Source organism: Mirounga leonina, unplaced genomic scaffold (genome assembly GCF_011800145.1).
Source record: "Mirounga leonina isolate KUSES-001 unplaced genomic scaffold, KU_Mleo_1.0 Mir_114, whole genome shotgun sequence".
NCBI classification, from domain to species: domain Eukaryota; kingdom Metazoa; phylum Chordata; class Mammalia; order Carnivora; family Phocidae; genus Mirounga; species Mirounga leonina.
The window spans coordinates 18,796,254-18,814,938 of NW_023270265.1; the positions used below are offsets into that span (position 1 = coordinate 18,796,254).

The following is an 18,685-nucleotide window of genomic DNA, read 5'->3' on the forward strand; positions in this document are numbered from 1 at the left end:
GCCTGTTTCTTCTCCTGCCCTGTCTTGTTTCCCTCGTTGCCTTACAGAGCTCACACAATAAATCACTAACACAAGAACCTTCATTTCAGGTGCTGCTTCCAAGGCACCTGACATAATGGAAAATTGGGCAACGAAGATTGATCCAGAAGAATGCTCAGTAAACATGAAGATGCTGAACTTTTTTAGTAATTGGGTGAAATCCACCAAAAATGTATCTTTTGCTGATCAGGTTGGAAGATAAAAGATTTTAAAAATGAGAATTCTCATGATTTGGGGGACAGACAATAACATAATGGAAGAGGTATAATTTGATACTAACCTTACAGAGTCTTCTGTGAATGTGTTTCTTCAGAAATAGCTGGTTGGGTATAAAGGGTAGTGGATAAGGATATTCATTGCAACAATGTCTAAAATAATGGGAAAATGGAAACAACCCAAATGCCCAATAATGGGACTAAATGTTCCATTATAAATTGAAACATAAGAATGCCATTTATAAAGATGTCTAGAATAAGTTGTTCAATTGAAAACAAAGTTAACTAAATGTATAGTGCCTATATGTAATGTGCACAGAAATAATCAGTACCGTGAAACGATTATTGGGAATGTTGCTTCCTTCCTTATTCATTCCTGTGATTGGCTTAATACTTGGTGAGTAGGTATTACTCGCTCAAAGGGAGAGAGAGATGTTTTTCCCCTTGTTGGGTAAAGGCAGTGTTGTAGATGTATGACACCATTGGACTAAAAGTACAACCAGAACACACTTCGGGGGGTGGAGGGGACTAAGTATAAGTAAGGGTTAAGGATGGCTTCATGGAAGAAAGGCAGCTAACCCAAAGGGGAGGAAGGAGAAATTGTGCAGGGCTTTGGAGTGGGAGGAAGGGCTTTCCAGGGAGCTGACACAGTACAGGAAAACAGAAAACCAAGTGCCTGGATTTTTCTAAGGAACTGAAAAGTCCACAGAGTTGAAATTCAGAGTTTAGTGAGGAAAGTGATGAGAAATTGATGAGAATAGAGAGTTAAAGGCAGTCAGATTTCAAGGATTTTTGAAAAATGTTGAGTTTTCATCCTGAGGGAAATGGGAAGCCACTGAAGAATTTTAAAGAGGTGAAGGACTTGACCAGATTTGCATTTTAGAAAAGTCACTCTGGCTGCGACTTAACAGACTGGTGGGAAGAGAGCCAGAGGCTGGGAGCCTGGCAAGGGCCATTTCAGTAATCAGGGGGATGCCATGGCCATCTGAGCTAGGGTGGTGGCCCCTGGGGTGGGAGAAGTGGACAGACTGCAGAGCTACTTAGGGAGGATACTTGGTAAGAAGACTTGGAGGTTGATTGGAAGAAAGGAGGGAGAAAAAGAGAAGCAAGAACAACTACCAGGCGTCTGTTGGTCAATGGGACATTCTCTTCACTAAGCAAGAGACAAGACGAGAGACAGATTGTGGGCAAAGAGCTGGCTCAGGTGGCAAGACAACGAGCTTAAAAGTTGACCACCTGTGAGACAGGTGAAAGCTTGGCCTGAAGTGTTTATTTTCTCCATTAGCAGAGGTGACCGAGTTGGCCTTGTTAGAATGGGACTTACCCCGTGTTGTCTCTCATGCCCTCCACCTCTGTGCTAGTGGAAATCTCCTTATGTGGTGACTCGAAAGTGGTTTAATCCCTTACTCTCTTCTCTGCCTTCCCAGCTGTTGTGGGTAGGGGGATGTGAGGAAGGCATCATAAAGAGAGAACTTGGTCACATAATAACCTACCACGTTATGCTGTGGGAGACACCAGTACCAGCAAGAGAAATGTGACTTGTGTCGTGGGTGCTTTAAGAGGAAGAAATGGGAGGACCTTGAGCCTTAAGGACAAGACGGGTTAGAGCCAGGACCCTAGCGGGAGGGAGACAATGGAGGGACTGAAGCTCCTGATGCCCTTAGGAGGCTAGGAGACTGGATAAAAAAGGCTCAAAAATATTTCAAACCATCCTGCCAACGTACGTGTCCGTGAGCAACTGACTGGAACACCTGCTCATGGACCAGGCCTGCACATGCTCTCAGTGTTGGAGGCACAGCGAAGGGGCCGTGTGTGTTCTTCCATCTGGGGTGAGTTTTGGGGGTGGGAGACCCCAGTGCCAGTGTTTCACATTGGCCTTCATACATTTCCTAAAGTGCCAGACTTTTCCCATGACCTTGCCCTTTCCGGTGGCCTCTCTGCTGTCTGGAACGCTGTGCTTGAATAGCTCCAGCTCACCCTTCAGACTCCCCCGCCCCCCGAAAGTCACCACCCCAGTGAAGTCTTTGTACAGAGTTTCCCCACCCCGCCCCTCCCCAACAAATGGTGTGCCTTTGCATCTGAGACTCTCACAGCACTCTGCTTTTTTACTTCATTAGACTTACCACAGATTGTTACTATATATTTATTTCTGGGATTATTTCTTTAATATTCATCTGTTCCAGGAAAGCCGGGCAGGGACAATCTGGTTTTCTCATCACAGGTCTTAGCTTAGCACCTGGTCCAGCACCTGGCAACAAAATGGCTCCCCTTGGGGGTCAGAAATCATTGACCAGGTGTGTTTTCTCGTGGGCAGCCTTTGACACCGACAGCCGGTGTCCACAATAATCGTTAAACCTCAGATTAGCCCTGAAGGGAATGTCCCAAAGAGCACTTGTTTAACTTGCAGTAATCACTCTGCCCACCAGGGGTCTCTTTCTCCCCACCACTGGGGCCCGAGGAACTTGAACTCTATCCTGATGATGGTTTTGCCCAGCCTTGCTGCTCAATGTGTGTTTGTGGTGTACCAACCACCACCTCTGCATCACCGGGAAGCTTGTCAGAAATGCAGAGTCCCAGCCCGTCCCCCACCCCCGCAACAGGAGGGATCAGAATCTGCATTTTAGCAAGATCCTCAGGTGGTCTGCAAACATGGTCAATACTGAGAGGTACTATTTTACAGGACATTTCTAATCCCAAAAACTCGGAAGACAAAAAACCCCATCCAAATGGCCTTATTCACATGGTTCTTTCCCACCATACTTACAGAAGCACTTAGAAAGAGGCTTAGAATTTTGCTTTTATTATGAATATAAAATAGACATACAACATAATATACATTTACACATTTACACTTTGCAGTCACTTTCATCTTTTTTTTTCAGCAAATTCACTTCTGCATGGCCCAGCGGCCCGCACCTGCCACGACACACCGCTTACACTCAAGACATTCTCTTCATCTCGGTACAACGTGTGACTTGGTAAGAAATACCAGGCCCAGGCATCCAACGGCTTGGCTTTACTGTCCTTCTCACAGAAGCCTTCATTCCACAGTCTCCTCTCCCGTCGCTACACGCCTCCCACTGCCCCAAACGTCAGCATTAAAAATTCAGGAGAAAAGGGGGCTGTAATCATCACCCTTGTCCTTTAAAAACACCTTGAAATATCTTCCACCAACGAGGTGCCCACGAGCAGGCACCAACAGCATATTGCTGGTTAACGTGGTCTGAGGACAAATCTACAGGAAGGCTCTGAAGTGTTATATACAAATTAAGCTTTGCTCACCAAATGGGTCACCACGAAGGATCTGGATACCAGTGGCATCGAAGTAAATAAATAAATAAATAAACAGGAATAAATACAAATAAATAGAGTGAGTTTCACTAAGGGAGATTCCCATACCTATATCCCTGTGCTTTCTCAAAACTTCATTAGGTGCAGCTTTACAACAGGTGGATAGGAGCTGGATGTTAGGACTGGTTGCTCTTCCCTGGGGCTGTGCCTTCAAAATGCTGGTGAAGAACAACGGGATGCGAGTGGTATCATTTCCTTTAGAAGGAGGCTATGCGAGAGGTTTTGTAGGAGTTCTCCTTGAGGCTGTCGAATATTGCCTTGGTTCCATTCTGCCAGTGCAGCACCAGGTCCACTGGGGTCTTCCCAGCCTAATCAAAATACATGAGGAAATTTGACTTCCAGATGGGAGGCATCTAGAAATTCTGCACATCTTGCGTGCGCGTGTGTGCGTGTGTGTTTAATGAGGTAATGGATAGGTGTATGTTATTGAACTGTTTTAGGCTTTCCACTATGAGTGATTTGCAGTTTATATTCAAATCAGCCCCTCAGTGTTTCTCATAGGAATGCTTTTGGCATTTCAGATTAGCAATGTTTCTGTTTGTTCCCCGCCCTGTGGGACTGTCCCAGGTATTGGTAAAAAAAAAAAAAAATCCCTAGTCCCTAGACAGTAAATGGCAAGAGCATTCCAAGTCATTTTGAAATTCAAAAAATGCCTCTCTACATCTCTGGTATCCTGCAGAAGAGGCATGGGGGAGAGAGTGGTCAAGAACCAGTTCCTATCAGTTTGGAAAATGATTCCTGATTGATAAAGCCTGTTGCTAAACGAGCTGCGTGGACACCTTGGCTGAAGTCCTCAGGTGCTGTGCAGAACTATTACTGCTCTGAGGGGTGGAGTTTTCACACTGGGATCTCCTGGGAAATTTCATTTTTCTTTGAGGGGACATCAACGATGTGTAAATAATTTTTGAGACCAAAATGCTTTTTCCCTTATGCATAGGTCTCAAGACATTTACAAAAATGAATACCATGTCACCTCTCAATTCTTGTCTTTAAATATGGACAGTCTTACATTTTTCCACCCCTATTCCTTTGGAAGTCTCTTTAACTCAGAGACTGCAACCTGGCAGCTTTGCGATGCAAATCAGCCTAGAGACCTGTTTGGTTGGGGCCCAAACAGAGCTTAGATTTTTTAAAAGTTGGAGTTAATTGGCAACAGTTGGAAATTAGGAGATTTCCCAAGTGAATTTGTGAACGCTCTGAAAAAATCCGAAGAGTTGGCCGGCAGGACACCTGTGGCTTCCCAGAGCAACAATGGTTTGGGGTGGGGAAGAGCCATCATCTCTAGAAGCTATGCACACAGAGCCCTGCAGCCACCATGTACATAATTTAGGTGATCTGCCTGGCCCCTGTGCTTATTTGAATTAGTGGCCCTGTAACCATTTTGGAACTTCCTGCCTCTATAGTGTGTTCCTTGAGAAACACTCATTGGTACACATGATGACAGAGCTTGAGACAACAATAGAATAATGTACTGTGTGCGTTGTTTACAGTTCCCTTCAAGATGGTGTCCAATGGCTTAGTGGTCTGTTGGGGACTATCCAGCCATTGGATCAATGACATTAATAGTCCCAGGACCCTTATGCTGGGGTCTAACTGATAATTCAAAGCCATGAGCCCCATTGGTATATTTTGGGCTATTCTTCCATGAATTCCTTCAGCTCCTCTCTATTAAAATTTATCTCCTGATTTTCTGGCTACTTACACAGTCTCCCCAAATCTGTATGCTATTTCTCTCTGCTGGCAGTATCTCACTGCCTGAAAGCAATTGTCATATTTTCTGCAGTTTGGGAGATTTCATTAAATCTACTCTTTTTCTGCTGATTAAATTATTAGACAAGACCATCCTAATATGAAGGATGAGGGGATCCGACTATTAACACTTTCCCATTCAAGCAGCCTCTATTTATTGCTTCTAACCTTTGTTCCTATCACCAAGACAGTTTTGTGGGGTTTTTTTATGATAAAATATTCCTCTCAGTCTCATAGTAACACAATAAGGGGAAGAAATTATTCACAATAGAAGATGACTGGGGTTTTCTTTTCCTTCTTCGTAAAGTGATCCTCTACCAAATCTTTCAAATTATTTCTTTGGGAATTTATATCCACTCCTCCCAGTGATATTTTTAAAGCTTATATTAGATGATGTTTGTCTGGGAATTGGGACCATGAGGAAAAGTTGGCTCTCTTCCCTGGCTTGCAGATGAAGCTAAATTAACACGTACTTGTAGAAGGGACTTATACGAGCATTTTCAGGGCCTAAATATAGGAAATTATTTTGAGGATATGCAGATAAACCAAAGTGGAGAATGGATAGAAATTATCTCAAAAAATATAGGCAAAATCATGGCTAGCCCTGGAAGAAAGTGGTAGCACGTCCTGCTGTTGTAAGGAGGGGAGGACTACTCAGAATTACTCGGATTCAATATTGATTAATTTCAGTTCATTGGCTCTCAGCCCCATTGACCGCTGTGGAATTTTATCCCTTCAGGAATGGTGCCTGTCTTTATTCCTGACAACCTCAGGCCTTGCTCAGCCAGGGGTGGCCAGGGAAGACTGTGCTTAGGTTTGTGAAGGTGAGCGATTTGACCATCTCGTATTTTCACACCCAAATCTTAAAAGAATCACCGGACACTGTGATTGTGTCATGATGCCTCCCCCATCTCTGACCAGGTGACCCGAGTCCTTGCCAAGGACTAGCAATGTCACTAAGGGAATGGACAGGGGCATTTAGAGCATCATAAGACCGCCCCCAACCCGGAAATCCTACCACTATGGGAGCATTTTCAGGTATAGGAGATATGCTTTTGTGCATCAGAAAGCCAGCAAGCGGGGGCTGCTTGTTTCAGGTACTTACACAATTCTTGATGTTGAGGTCAGCCCCATACATAATCAGGAGTCTGATCATCTTGTAACGGTTCAGCCTCACGGCATCATGCAGAGGGGTATCTCCTTCCTAGAGAAGCAGAGACCACAGGCTAAAGCGCGACCTGAGGTCAGCGAGTGGGTCCCACAAGAGTACCGGGCTTGGGGAGTGATTCCAGATAAATGAGGGCAGGAGCTGCGGGAGGGAGGTGGGACTTTGCCCAGGGACTCACTCGGTCTTTGGCGTTGAGGTCGGCCTCACAGGCGATGAGATGCTCCGCACACTCGTAGTGTCCAGTCCTCACAGCCACGTGCAGCGCCGTGCTGAGCAACTGGGAAATTGAAGAATGCAACTGATTTGCGGGGTTCGGCGGCAGAGGCTGTCCCAGACCCCAAGGCATGTGTGAGAGGACAAGTGGCCACTCTGGTGCCCCACACAGCATGAGCTTCCAGCTGACCCAAATGGTGAGGTGGCTTTCGGAGAGGAGGGGGAAGGGGAGGAGGAGGCGGGGGAGGGGGAGAAAAAGCGGGGGAGGGGGAGAGAAGGGGAGAAGGGAGAAGAGGAGAAATAAATACCTTATCCCGAGCACTGATTTTTGCTCCTTTATTCAGTAGCAATTTTAAGACATCCAGGTTTCCTCCACGGCTTGCCCAGTGGAGGGCTGTGGATTCAAGCTATACCAGAAGGAAAAAGGACATGATTTAATGTAAAGAACTGGTCAGAGGAGTTGGTACTTGGTTTCTGAGACCCAGGAACACCAGATTTGCTAGGGCGTCCACGGTAGCAGCGGGCTGTCCCCCTCCGGACAACAACTACAATGACCGAGAACTACAATTCATTGAGAATTTCTGCATGCCGACAAGGTACTACGCGATTCCGATGGATTGGTCCTCCTAGCAATGTTATGAGGTAGGTGTGACCGTGCTCGTTTGGCAGATGAGAAAAACAAGTCTCCAAAATAGTCAAGTTTCTTGCCCAGGGAAGCACAGCTAGTAAGTATCAGAATAGATATTCAAACCCACATCTGCCTGGAACTTTTAGCCACTTTTGCCAAATATACTCAGAAGTTTTAGACAAATGCATTTTAAAATTCTGGCAGAATAAAAGTAGTCCCTTCCAAGAGATTTTAATCTGGATCTGTCACCTCTTCCTGTGTCCCTGTGGTTTTTTTCCTCATCTCTTGCTTGTTCTCTGCTGTCATTTGGACTGGCACAGCCTCTGTCCCTCAAGTGCACTCGTGGTCACCGCACACTGCCCTCTTAGGAGGTGCCCTCTTCCCCACTCTGGCATATTCCTGGCCTTCCGAATCACACACTCATGAATGTTAGTGTCTTTTCATGCAAACTTTGGGGCTTTTTAAATTGCTTTCTTGTGTGTTTATCTTCAGGGTTCAATTTTGTTCAAATTCTTTGGACTTTTTAAATATCCCTCTTCTGCTTTGCTATAAAGTCAAATTGAGCTGCATTTAAATAAATAAAGCGTTTTCACAGCTCAATCTTCCATCCATAAAATACGCTGTATGCTGGTATTTGTAGAACTCACAGTAGCTGAATTATTGAGGTCTGAATAGCAGCTACTTTCCATGGATGCAGTTCATTCCGTATGCAGTTTAGCCCCTGATCTCACTGATGGCATCTATCAGATAAGGTGCACAGCTAGAGAATTCTGACACATCGCTGGCAGCCAAGGGGCCACGAGCAGACTGCCGTGTTTAATGGAAGGACAGGGATGCTGAGAGGCAGGGGCTGACTGTATTACGTCTCAGTGATGCTGCTGACTTGATACTGACCCAACTCTCTGATGAGGATATTAGATTGCGTGAAGTGGCTTTCACTTCCCTCTCTTCCCTGGAACACTCCTCTCCTCTTCAGTATGTATGGAAAATACTTTCCACATGACCTAGCCGCATCTCCTAACTTCCCTCTGTATGGAGAAATGAGCTTTCCCCTAGTTCTCTCAGATCAATTTTCAATCCAATCAGCCCCATTTTTCATCGTAGGCTTTCTCAAGCCTCATATAGTCTACTTGTTTTGGCTCATTCCCAAACAAAGAAATATATTTACCATATCACGGAATTCGATCTGGGCTCCAGCTTCCATTAACTTCTCCACAATTGCCAAATGTCCTTCTAAGCATGCTCTGTGAAGAGCTGTCCGTTTATACTGTCAGAAGAGATTTAAAAAGAGAGAGAGAGAGCGATGCATATAAAAATGAGCATAAATCCTTTCTAAGAGGTATGAAACTGAGGACCCTGATAACCTCACTGGTAGAAACTCGAGTGCTTCTTTTTGAATGAGAAATGTCAAATTTACTAAAATTGCAGAACTAGAACAGTGATCCTGCAACTGAGGTTTGAGTTTCCTGCAGGTACATTTCTTAAGTGCTCAGAGGTCTATATGGAGGGATGTGAACTTCAAGTTCACAACTACCTCAACGCTGACATTTCCCTTTCTGGAATTTTGTGTCTTCGTGGTTTGTGTAGAATTTGCCATGCAGATCAGACGGTTTTCTCCCACCTGGGACTATTGCTAGGTTGAATATCAAAAAGTATTCAATTTGTTTTTAGAGAATGGGGGACTCATTTTTAGTTCACCTTCAGAAATGATTCTCCATTCAGTTCAGGGGGGAATGGATACAAAAAAGATTAGTGTTTCTGGTAAGAAGGCTTCCTATGAATGGATTAATAGATTATTTGGCCTAGAACAGCTGATGGCATTATTCACTCCAGTGAATAATTTACAGACAAGGAAACAGGTCTAGAAAATGCAAATTAGCTGCTAAAATCAAATAGCCAAGTAGTGATAGACCCATCACTTGAACTCAAGTCCACAGAGTCCCTGTGTAGTGCTGATGTGTTTAGGCCAATCAAGGATGATGCTCTTGGGGCGCCTGGGTGGCTCAGTCAGTTAAGCGTCTCCCTTCAGCTCAGGTCATGATCCCGGGGTCCTGGGATTGATCGAGCCCCACGTCGGATTCCCTGCTCAGCCCCTCCCCCTGCTTGTGCTTACTCTCGCTCTGTCTGTCTCAAATAAATAAAATCTTTTTTTTTTTAAAGGGATGATGCTATTATGTATCTCTCTAAAAGGGACTTGTTGGTCCTGACTTATTAAAAATCTATCCCAAGAATATAAAAATTAAAGACAAATTGAAAAATCAGCCAGAAGGGTATGAGAATGCAGAAAATGATGTAATCCACGGCACAAATCCAGCCTCTTTTTTCTGGACCACTGCACTATCCTAATATGCTAGTGGCATCTGGGACAACAGCTGGAGAGACTGTTTCAGGTGGATTGCTTTTTGGCACCATGTTAGCAAGGCTGAAGTTAAGCATAAGAAACACAAAATTAATGAGCTGGATTTTGCAGTGCTTTGTAGAAGACTTACCTCATCACAGACATCTGGATTGTTCTTGTCTGACAAGAATTTTTCTACTACTGGCAGTTTATTCTCCAGGGCAGCCTTCAGGAACCTAGGCACATCCACAGGTTCTACCTAAAGCCAGAAGAACAGCGCGAGAGCTAACGTGAGCTTTCCGACATCCGATCAAACCCTCCGCAGGTATTTATTCCCCGGCAGCATAATACCAGACATGTAATACTACCAAAGCAAACAGTCCTTACAATGATTTCAGGTTCAGGTTCCTTTACAGCTGGAACTTTAGTCTTCCTGTATTTTTTCCTTTTCTTCAGTTGAATGATGACTTCAAGGTCTTCTAAATTTTCAAGCTTTGATCTTTGTTCTAGTTTTTTCTTCTTGAGCTAAAAAAAAAATTCCGTATTTCAAAATATGGTGACAGGCATTCTGGTTGTGTCTAAACAAAATCTGCAAGGTCTGAGATAAGTATGTGAACAGGTGGAGCAAAAAAGTGGGAAAAAAAAACGCTTTAAAACTCATCTTTGACTTTGACTTAGTGACTTCTTATTCAAGTATTTGGGGGTCTACTTTTTTAGCTAATTGCCTTCATCTTCACTTCTCCTGCTTGTAGCATCAGCTTTTGACTCATTGGAGATAGGATGTAGTCTGTTAGTGATGATCATGTAATCATTTCCATAAACAAATCCTGGATTTCTGTCGAATTTTTTATTTAACTCTAAAGAATCCAACAATAAGCGTTAAGCTCTGAAATATCAATGCCAGTCTCTTTCCAGCAGCCTACAAAGCAGGGCTCATGAAGCAGACTTTCCTGGGACTACTACTAACTAATGCGTGTTTTATCTGCGGTTAGTAAGGAATGAAAATTCACACGGCACCACGGAATTTGTCAACACAGATAGTGAACACAGCCAAAGCCATGTTATTGAGAAAAAGAGGTCTCTCTTGTTTTGGACTAACTAGACGGTGTATGACATCAGAAATTCACTGGTCATGTTTCTCTTTCCAAGTCTTTAAATCAGAACATAGTCATAGAACATTCAGTCATTGATTCAGAATCCAGAGGTCATAGTCTTGCTGAAGAATTAGTTCCTACAACCTGTCTTACAGAAGTTGCCTCTTTATGGGTTTGAATTTGGCAAAGAAACACCTTTGGAATGGTTGCATTTATTTTGTTTCTCTCTTTTCTCCTTCCTGCCTGGCACCCCTTTCTCCTACCCCATTCCCGACTTCCCACTAGTGGATTCCATGGAAGGCCCTTACCTCCACCTCTCGCTCTTTCTCAATTTTCCACTGTTGCTCCCTCAGGCTCAGCGAGTGGGCTGGAAGTGTCTTCAGGTCCTCTTGCTTCTCTAACGTAACAGCAGCTTCATACTGCCCATCTCTGAAATCCTCAGGTAGGAACTCCCCAGTCTCCCCACTGCCATTCTTCTTCCCTGTGACCTGGGAGGAAAGAAAATTGTAGGGTCGGTAGTAGCAGGGCCTGTCCTGGGATCATTCTCCAGAGAGGATGCTGCAGGGGAGCCCCGGTCCTCCCTGCCTGATGACAGCCACCTCTGGGCACTGTGCTCTCAGATCCCAGGCTGGGATGGGCGGCTGCAGGATTCCAGGATTACCATCAGACCACGGTCCTCCTCTCTTGGTTAAGCAAGGCTGAGGTTAGGTCGATATGTTTAAATGCACTTTTAATCCACCTAATCACATTTCGCCTAGGAAAACTGCAACCCCTCCATGATTATTTAAAATTCTTCCATTTCAGGTACTTTCGATGACTCTTGGCCTTGAATCGTAAAAGTTCCCAGACATCTATTCTTGCCATAGAACTTCTTCCCTAAGGCATCCTCATAACTACATGGGAATCCACGCTTTAGTAAGAAAACCAAAGGAGAAGATAATGAATAGGAAATACAGAGAAAATTCATCACGGCCAGCTTCATTTTTCCAATTTCACCTATTTCATCACTTAAGCCAACCATGTTCCATATATGACATCAGAGTACCTGCGCATTATGCCTGAAGAAGGACATTTCAGTGTTCAAATAAAAATCAAGACTAAACCGGTTTTCCCGGCAAAACAATAACAGGTCTTACGTACCAACTCTTCCACCTTCATCACCATCATGTCGGCCTGAGGTTGGTTGTCTGTGTGTTTTCTCCTGTGGAATGAGTGCCTCAAGTCAGCCCTGCGGAGCCCTCCACACAGGTTGGCTTATATAGCTGGGGCCGGGTGAGGTAATCTCCCAACCTGGGAACCCAAGTAACACCCCTGCCCCCACCAGAGGCCAACTCAGAGGCAGGTGAATTTTCATTCCAGACTCAGTGTCTGGGAAGCAGCCGAGGGAGGGGCTGACAAGTAACCCCACTGAATATGTGAATCAGGAAGAAATGTGAGATGGCCAATCCTTTGGCGGTGACTACACCGCTCAGCAATGCGAGTCATCCTATTTATCGGGAAGCCAGGGGACAGCTGTCTGTTGAGATTGCACCACAGCACTGCTCCTTTTCCTTCTCTGTCAGCTTTCACATGACTAGCCCTATCAGGAAAATGTAAATGCCCTGCATATCACACTGCCAGTAATATCTGGCTGATAACCAGACTTATCAACACTTCACTTGGGGGAAGTGTTGCTCCAGGACATCGTATTCCCGTTGGTAAACAGTCTGAGAGGAAAGGATCCGGGTCCTAATGGCCCTGTCTATATCTGTTTGGAATTCTCTGGAGTGATGTCTAGGGCTAAAAAGGCCCCATGACATGCCACCTTACCATCATTAAAAGAAATTGAAAGCATTCAGTAATGCACTTTTATTTTATGGTGTCACTGGCCATAATTAGCACCTGACGTGCTTACTGTCATCTAAAATGGCATACTTACTAGGGCCTTTTTGGTGCAAATGGTGCCCAGCAAGATTAGAGGAGATCAGTTATTAGCAGTGGCATGATGCTGATTGGGTCATAGAGCCAAAGTTCTCATGCTATCGGTAAAACGCTCAGCTGTGGGAGCTTGTCAAAAATGTAGATCCCCTGGCCCCACTCCAGGGCATTCTGAATCCATTTATGGTGGGTCCTAGGAATCTGTATTTTTCAAAGCACCCACATAATTCTGATGCATTGAGGTTTGAGACACATTGTTAGAGAGGCAGAGAGCTTTGCTCTGGGTAGGGGTGAAGAATACCCCTGTTTCTTATTCTGAGGTGTTAAATTAGATAAAAATATTTAGGTCTTTTTACAGTTCAAGAAGAGACTGGGATTGTACCTTCAAAGGCCACTTAAAACCTTAGTTTTTTCAGTAAGAGAAACAAGGGGAATATGAGAGAAAGGAAGTATTTATGGATAGGAGTGTTCATATATTATGTTGAATTTCTGTATCTGTAACCCCTCAGACTTACTTGCCCACCAACATGGCTGCCATCCTTTTCTCCCCTTGAACATCAACCCATGGATGTCTTCTGGAACCATCAGAACGAGACACTGCCAAAGAGAAAACACTGGTAGAGAAGAACCCTCTTTTTTTTTTTTTTAAAGATTTTAATTATTTATTCATGAGAGAGAGAGAGAGAGGCAGAGGGAGAAGCAGGCTTCCCACGGAGCAGGGAGCCCGATGCGGGACTCGATCCCATGACCCTGGAATCATGACCTGAGCCGAAGGCAGACGCTTAACCATCTGAGCCACCCAGGCGCCCGAGAAGAACCCTCTTAATAACTCCTGTATCTGTCCTGGTCTCCTACTGTTCTTTCCTAAAAGGGGTTTTACTTAAAGGAAATCTCCTGGTGTTTTGTTTGTTTGTTTGTTTGTTTGTTTGTTTGTTTGTTTTGAGGCAGACACAGCTATTATGTCTTCCTTGGTTTCTCCATCCAAGTGAGAAATGGCCATTGTAGCTTTTCCTACCATTTCTCAGAGTTTTTAGTTCCAGACTTGACCCAAACTGAGGATAACATTAAGAGATATCTTGGGGAAGGGTCACAGGCTAAGGGTGTTGAATATGGAATCCCACAGCCATCAGTACCCTCAAAGTTCAAGCAAGACCAACGCTTTCATTTTAGAGGGTGGTGAGGCACAGAAACATTAAGTAACTTGCTGCAGATACACAGCTGGTTGGTGGATACTAGGTTGAAGGGTTTTGATTCCATCCAACAGAAGCAGAGGATCACTGAGCTCAGAGCAGATTTTCAAGGGCAGCTCATACCTAGACGCACTCAGGCCCAACCAAAACTGATAAAAGGCTCTTCAGTGTTCAGATCACCCCAAAAAATGCAAGCATAAGTATGTGGAATAGCGGTGCATCAAGCCCTAGTCTTCCTCTAGTTTTCCTCTCAAACCTGGCTGATTCTGTATGGGAGGCTCCAGGAAGTCTTTACAGAGGATGACAGTTGAGGACAGTTCATGGAATGGGCTGAACTGAGAGAAAGGAGTGAGCTGGGCAGGTCGTCCACTATTCTCACATCAGCAAAATCCCTGCCGGGCCTCTCCGCTCTACTGTCCCCATGTTGGGCCAGTTGGCGTGATAACACAGGACAGGATTTGCTCTTCAAAAAGCGGTTCCAGATGCATTTAGCTCCCTAACAACACATAAGACAAAACTGTATTTTCAAATCATTCTTATCAAAATTGAGAACAGAACTTCTCAACCAGAGGCAAGTTCTTTGTCTCTTGTTTTTTTTTAAAAAAACTTCCTTCCTATAAAAGTTCACCTCGTGGGGGAAGTTCTGAAACGTGTATATTTGTCTGGATCATACTATCAAACTAGGCACCACCCTGCCTTACCAAGAGGAATTGAGAGACACAAGCTCCCAGCTGGTTCTACCATTATTTAGCAACCCAGCGTCAGCCATCGATGGACAGAATGAGCAGGGAAATGGTTCCTGGGCTTTGTCCTAGTTACCTCATGGGACTTTCACCCAGTTTCCACAGGATTTATGCATTTCAGTGGGACCAGAATCAGAAGCCTGTTTCCAGCCGGAGAGAGTGAGAGGCGAAGCAGCAGAGCCCATGGTGCTTACTACTGTCCCCCGAGTTCCAAAGATGGGCCCAGACACCACCCCAGTAATTGTGCCACAGCTCCACTCCAAAGACGATTTCGTCTTTCCAAATCTGGCGACATTCTACTTCTACTGTACTTCATTGTGCTTCTACTAAGATATTTCTTTCTTATTATATTTTCTTAACTACGTAAGTAGTCAATGCATGTCATTGTTGAAAAGTAAAACAACAAAGAATGTTGCTTATTTGCAATCTTACCAAGTGTTGATTCGATACTTGATTTTTTTCACCTGATAACGTCTTAGCGCTCATCTTCTACCAGCACAAACCAATCTCTTTCATTATTTTATTTTATTTTATTTTTTTATTTTTTTAAAGATTTTATTTATTTATTTGACAGAGAGAGACACAGCGAGAGAGGGAACACAAGTGGGGGAGAGGGAGAAGCAGGCTTCCGGCTGAGCAGGGAGCCCAACGTGGGGCTCGATCCCAGGACCCCGGGATCATGACCTGAGCTGAAGGCAGACGCTTAACGACTGAGCCACCCAGGCACCCCTCTTTCATTGTTTTAATCAGCCACGTGGATTTCCATGTGTGGACAGACCACGGCTTATTTAGCCTCTCTCCCATCTAGGGATATGTAGGCTGTTTTTCAAAACAGTCACTTTTATTTGCTACAATCAAAGACATTTTATAGCACATAAAATTTTATTGTTATTAACACTCCTTGTCCTTAGAACACCCACCTTGATACTAAAAGGAATGACTCCAAAGACTGTAGCCAGATTCTGACTCAGAAGACACCTTGTTCCCCTGTTGTACTTATAATTGCTCATTTTGCCATCCCTCTTAATAGCATTCCCAGAGCCAGCAGCTACTCACCTCCCTTGGCTCAGAGAAGTGGCTGACTTTGCCTGACTGGGAATCCAAATATCCTTACAGCCAAGCCATGGCTCAGTTACGCACTTGAAAATGCCAAAGGCAGGTCATAAAATGAAGCAAACAAGGGTCAAGGTTGTTTCTCCACCCCCACCAACCAGGAATGGAATCACCTGGATTTGCAAAGCTGAACACACTGGGGACACATTTGAGCAGGGTGGTATCTGCCTTCATCTCCTCTCAAAGGACAAAGGTAAGACTAAATTCCTCTTCTACCTAGGGCTCTGGGTACAAAGTGCACGCACCCTGCTTATAAGCAACAGGGCGTAACTTCCTTTTTGTGGGTATCGGCGGCCCCCAGAGGGAGAGGTAGGTGAGGGCTGTAGGTCTCACCTCCACACCTTATAGCAGGTGCCTTGTTATAGTGAATTACATGTCTCAACCCAAATTCTGCACATATGAACCCATGTCAGCCAAGAGGCACACACGGCCACATGGACTGTTCTATAAACTCAAGGAAACCGGCCCCGTTTTAGGCCCTCATACAACAAACAGCAATAAAAGCTTCAGTTGAGGCAAATGAAACCACATCCTAGCAGCAAATGTCAGCTCATTTTTCTGGTCTAATCAGATGACAGAACATTCCATGTATGGCCCAACACAAGATCTGACAAAGTCCTTGTACTCACTATAGGCCCAGGACTCCCAAGGGCATAACAAAATGTCTGACACATAGTAGGGCTAAATATCTAGCTAACACCTGGCAGTATTGGTAGATGTTTTACTCACCACACCGCATATCTTGAATCCTCCTTTCAAGGACAAATAATTTGTAATATTGCTAATGCTAATTAACAAAGAATTCTTTAGTACTAATAAGAGATAAAGATGGTTAGAGGGCTTGTGGTAGCCTCTTCTGGAACACGCACGGCTGATAGGCTCTTCTAAATCCTGACTAACCCCAACAAGTGCACTGCGCCAGTTAGGGTACCTCAGATGTGAACATTTCCCAGGGCCGTTAGGAAGGCAGGACTGGGTGCATCTTAGAATTGGCTATGAAGCTTTTAAAAGATGCTAATACTCCAGCCTCACCTTAGGTAAATGAAATCTGGATCTTTGCTCTAAGTTCCAGGTATTGGCATTCAAAAGAATTCTCCAGTTGATTCTAACTTCCACCCAGCTTTGAGAATACCAGCATAGGATATAGATTTAAGTGAATATGTATGTAAATAAATGTACATGTATTCTTGAAGGTAGAGGAGGCAGTCAAGCTATCCTTATGCCAGTTTCTGAATTTTGGTTGTTAAAGATTCTGCCTTTACTAAGATTATGGAAAATACACACACACACACTTTATTCAATATTTATTTGGCCTTATTATGTGTCAGCCATTTTTAGAGAGCTGAGATACACCAAAGCTCACAGCAGACAAATTCTCCTGCCCTCATGGAGTTTTTGCAGTTTTACTGAAGTATTTAAAGGCAACTGCAGACAACAGAACATGCTGCTTCTGCCACAAAGCCAAGGAGGGTCAGGGAAGTGTGTAAGCACGAAGGGTGTGGGATGAGGAAACAGGGAGCCTGGCTTTTAATCCTGACCCTGCCCTGTGTCTAGTTGAGCAAGTCCTCTCACCTCTTAGGATCTCAAATCCTCCTGTTACCAAAGGAGAGTTTTGAACGAAATGATCTCTGGGGCCCTAAAACTTTATTGAGGTCTTCAAACCACTGAATCAAAAGGTAGAAATAAACATTCATGACTGCTGCATTATATGCAGATGGCAGAGTTGATTCTCCAAAGCCTCTAAAAGAGGAAATGGTCCATAAAGCCTTCACTAGCCCAGTCATTTTAAAGACACACCCCCATTTGATAAACATGAAAATTTCACACCTTCTGTTAACAGGAATAGAAATGTCAAGAGGAACTTGGGGCCAAAACTAAATCAAAGCAATAGTCATTTTGAAAATGCTTTTCCAAACTCCCCCAGACCTTAGAGACCTCTGCCTAAATTCTTGCCTTTGCTGGAATCCATATAGAAAAAGGACTGATAAATGGACAGGAAGGGCTGTCAGAGACTTTATATTACAAAGTCTTATTTCTCCAGGGCACCTGGGTGGCTCAGTTGGTTAAGCGTCTGCCTTCGGCTCAGGTCATGATCCCAGGGTCCTGGGATCGAGCCTCACATCGGGCTCCCTGCCCCGCGGGGAGTCTGCTTCTCCCTCTCCCACTCCCCCGCTTGTGTTCCCTCTCTCGCTGTGTCTCTCTCTGTCAAATACATAAAAAAAAAAAAAAAAGAAAGAAAAAAAAGTCTTATTTCTCCAAACAGTGGGTTCTTTTTTAGGCCCCTGCATTAATTTCCATAGTCTTAGTAAGGCAGAGCCTTTAACAACCAACATTCTGAGCTGATGATAAGGTTGAGGGGACTGTCTCTTACTACGGGAAGAATGGGTGTGCAGGAGAATCAGCTAATGTGAATGCATAACAATTCCCCTTCCTGCCCCTAAATTTTCTGAAAAGCTAAACTTACTTCATAAGATGAAATTTCACTGAATGCACAGCAGGATGGTGGAGAGTTTGCACTGAAGCGGTTTTGAAAAAAAAAAAAAAAGGTCCAATTGTCATAGTAACGCTCTGAAAAGATTTTGATGCAACTTTGGAATTACTTCACATCCAATTATATAGGACATCCACTTGGGGTAAGAGATAAGTGCTTCTGTGACTGCAAACATAGAAGGGAAACCCATTTAACCTTTTTAGCCAATTTATTAAAGCAGGGAAAAATTATTTTTTAAATGCAATTTCTGACCTCTGGTAAAGAGTATTGGAAAAAGTGTCTTGGTGTAGTTTGGAGTTTCCTAATAAAAAAGAAAGTGCTGCAAGACATCTTAAGTATGGGTTCTTTGGGAAGCAGAGAAATTTAGTAAAAATCAGTAAAATCACTGAGCGGTCACTGAGTCATTGGCCATTAGGAAGGGCCAGGCTGAGGCAGG

The 18,685-nt window shown here is 44.2% G+C and overlaps 1 protein-coding gene across 1 annotated transcript; it reads right to left on the reverse strand.

Annotated features, from left to right (window-relative positions):
* Positions 1-3,038: 3,038 nt before the first annotated feature.
* On the reverse strand, positions 3,039-12,322 carry ANKRD1 (ankyrin repeat domain 1). Its single transcript, XM_035024817.1, has 9 exons — positions 11,936-12,322; positions 11,104-11,283; positions 10,089-10,226; positions 9,853-9,960; positions 8,532-8,630; positions 7,044-7,142; positions 6,701-6,799; positions 6,460-6,558; positions 3,039-3,913 (listed from the first exon to the last, which is right to left on the reverse strand). Exons 1-9 carry the CDS (start codon positions 11,960-11,962, stop codon positions 3,803-3,805), a joined length of 960 nt encoding a protein of 319 aa, XP_034880708.1. The 5' UTR covers positions 11,963-12,322; the 3' UTR covers positions 3,039-3,802.
* Positions 12,323-18,685: the final 6,363 nt, after the last annotated feature.

What these genes read in the sequence shown, in the direction of transcription:
- ANKRD1 (XM_035024817.1), bottom strand. Translation starts at nt 11,962, where the DNA reads ATGATGGTGATGAAGGTGGAAGAGTTG. An exon ending in TGATGAAGGTGGAAGAGTTG is followed by an intron (nt 11,284 to 11,935) that starts GTACGTAAGACC and finishes CTTTCCTCCCAG; the next exon opens with GTCACAGGGAAGAAGAATGG. An exon ending in AGATCGAATTCCGTGATATG is followed by an intron (nt 7,143 to 8,531) that starts GTAAATATATTT and finishes CTTCTGGTATAG; the next exon opens with CTTGAATCCACAGCCCTCCA.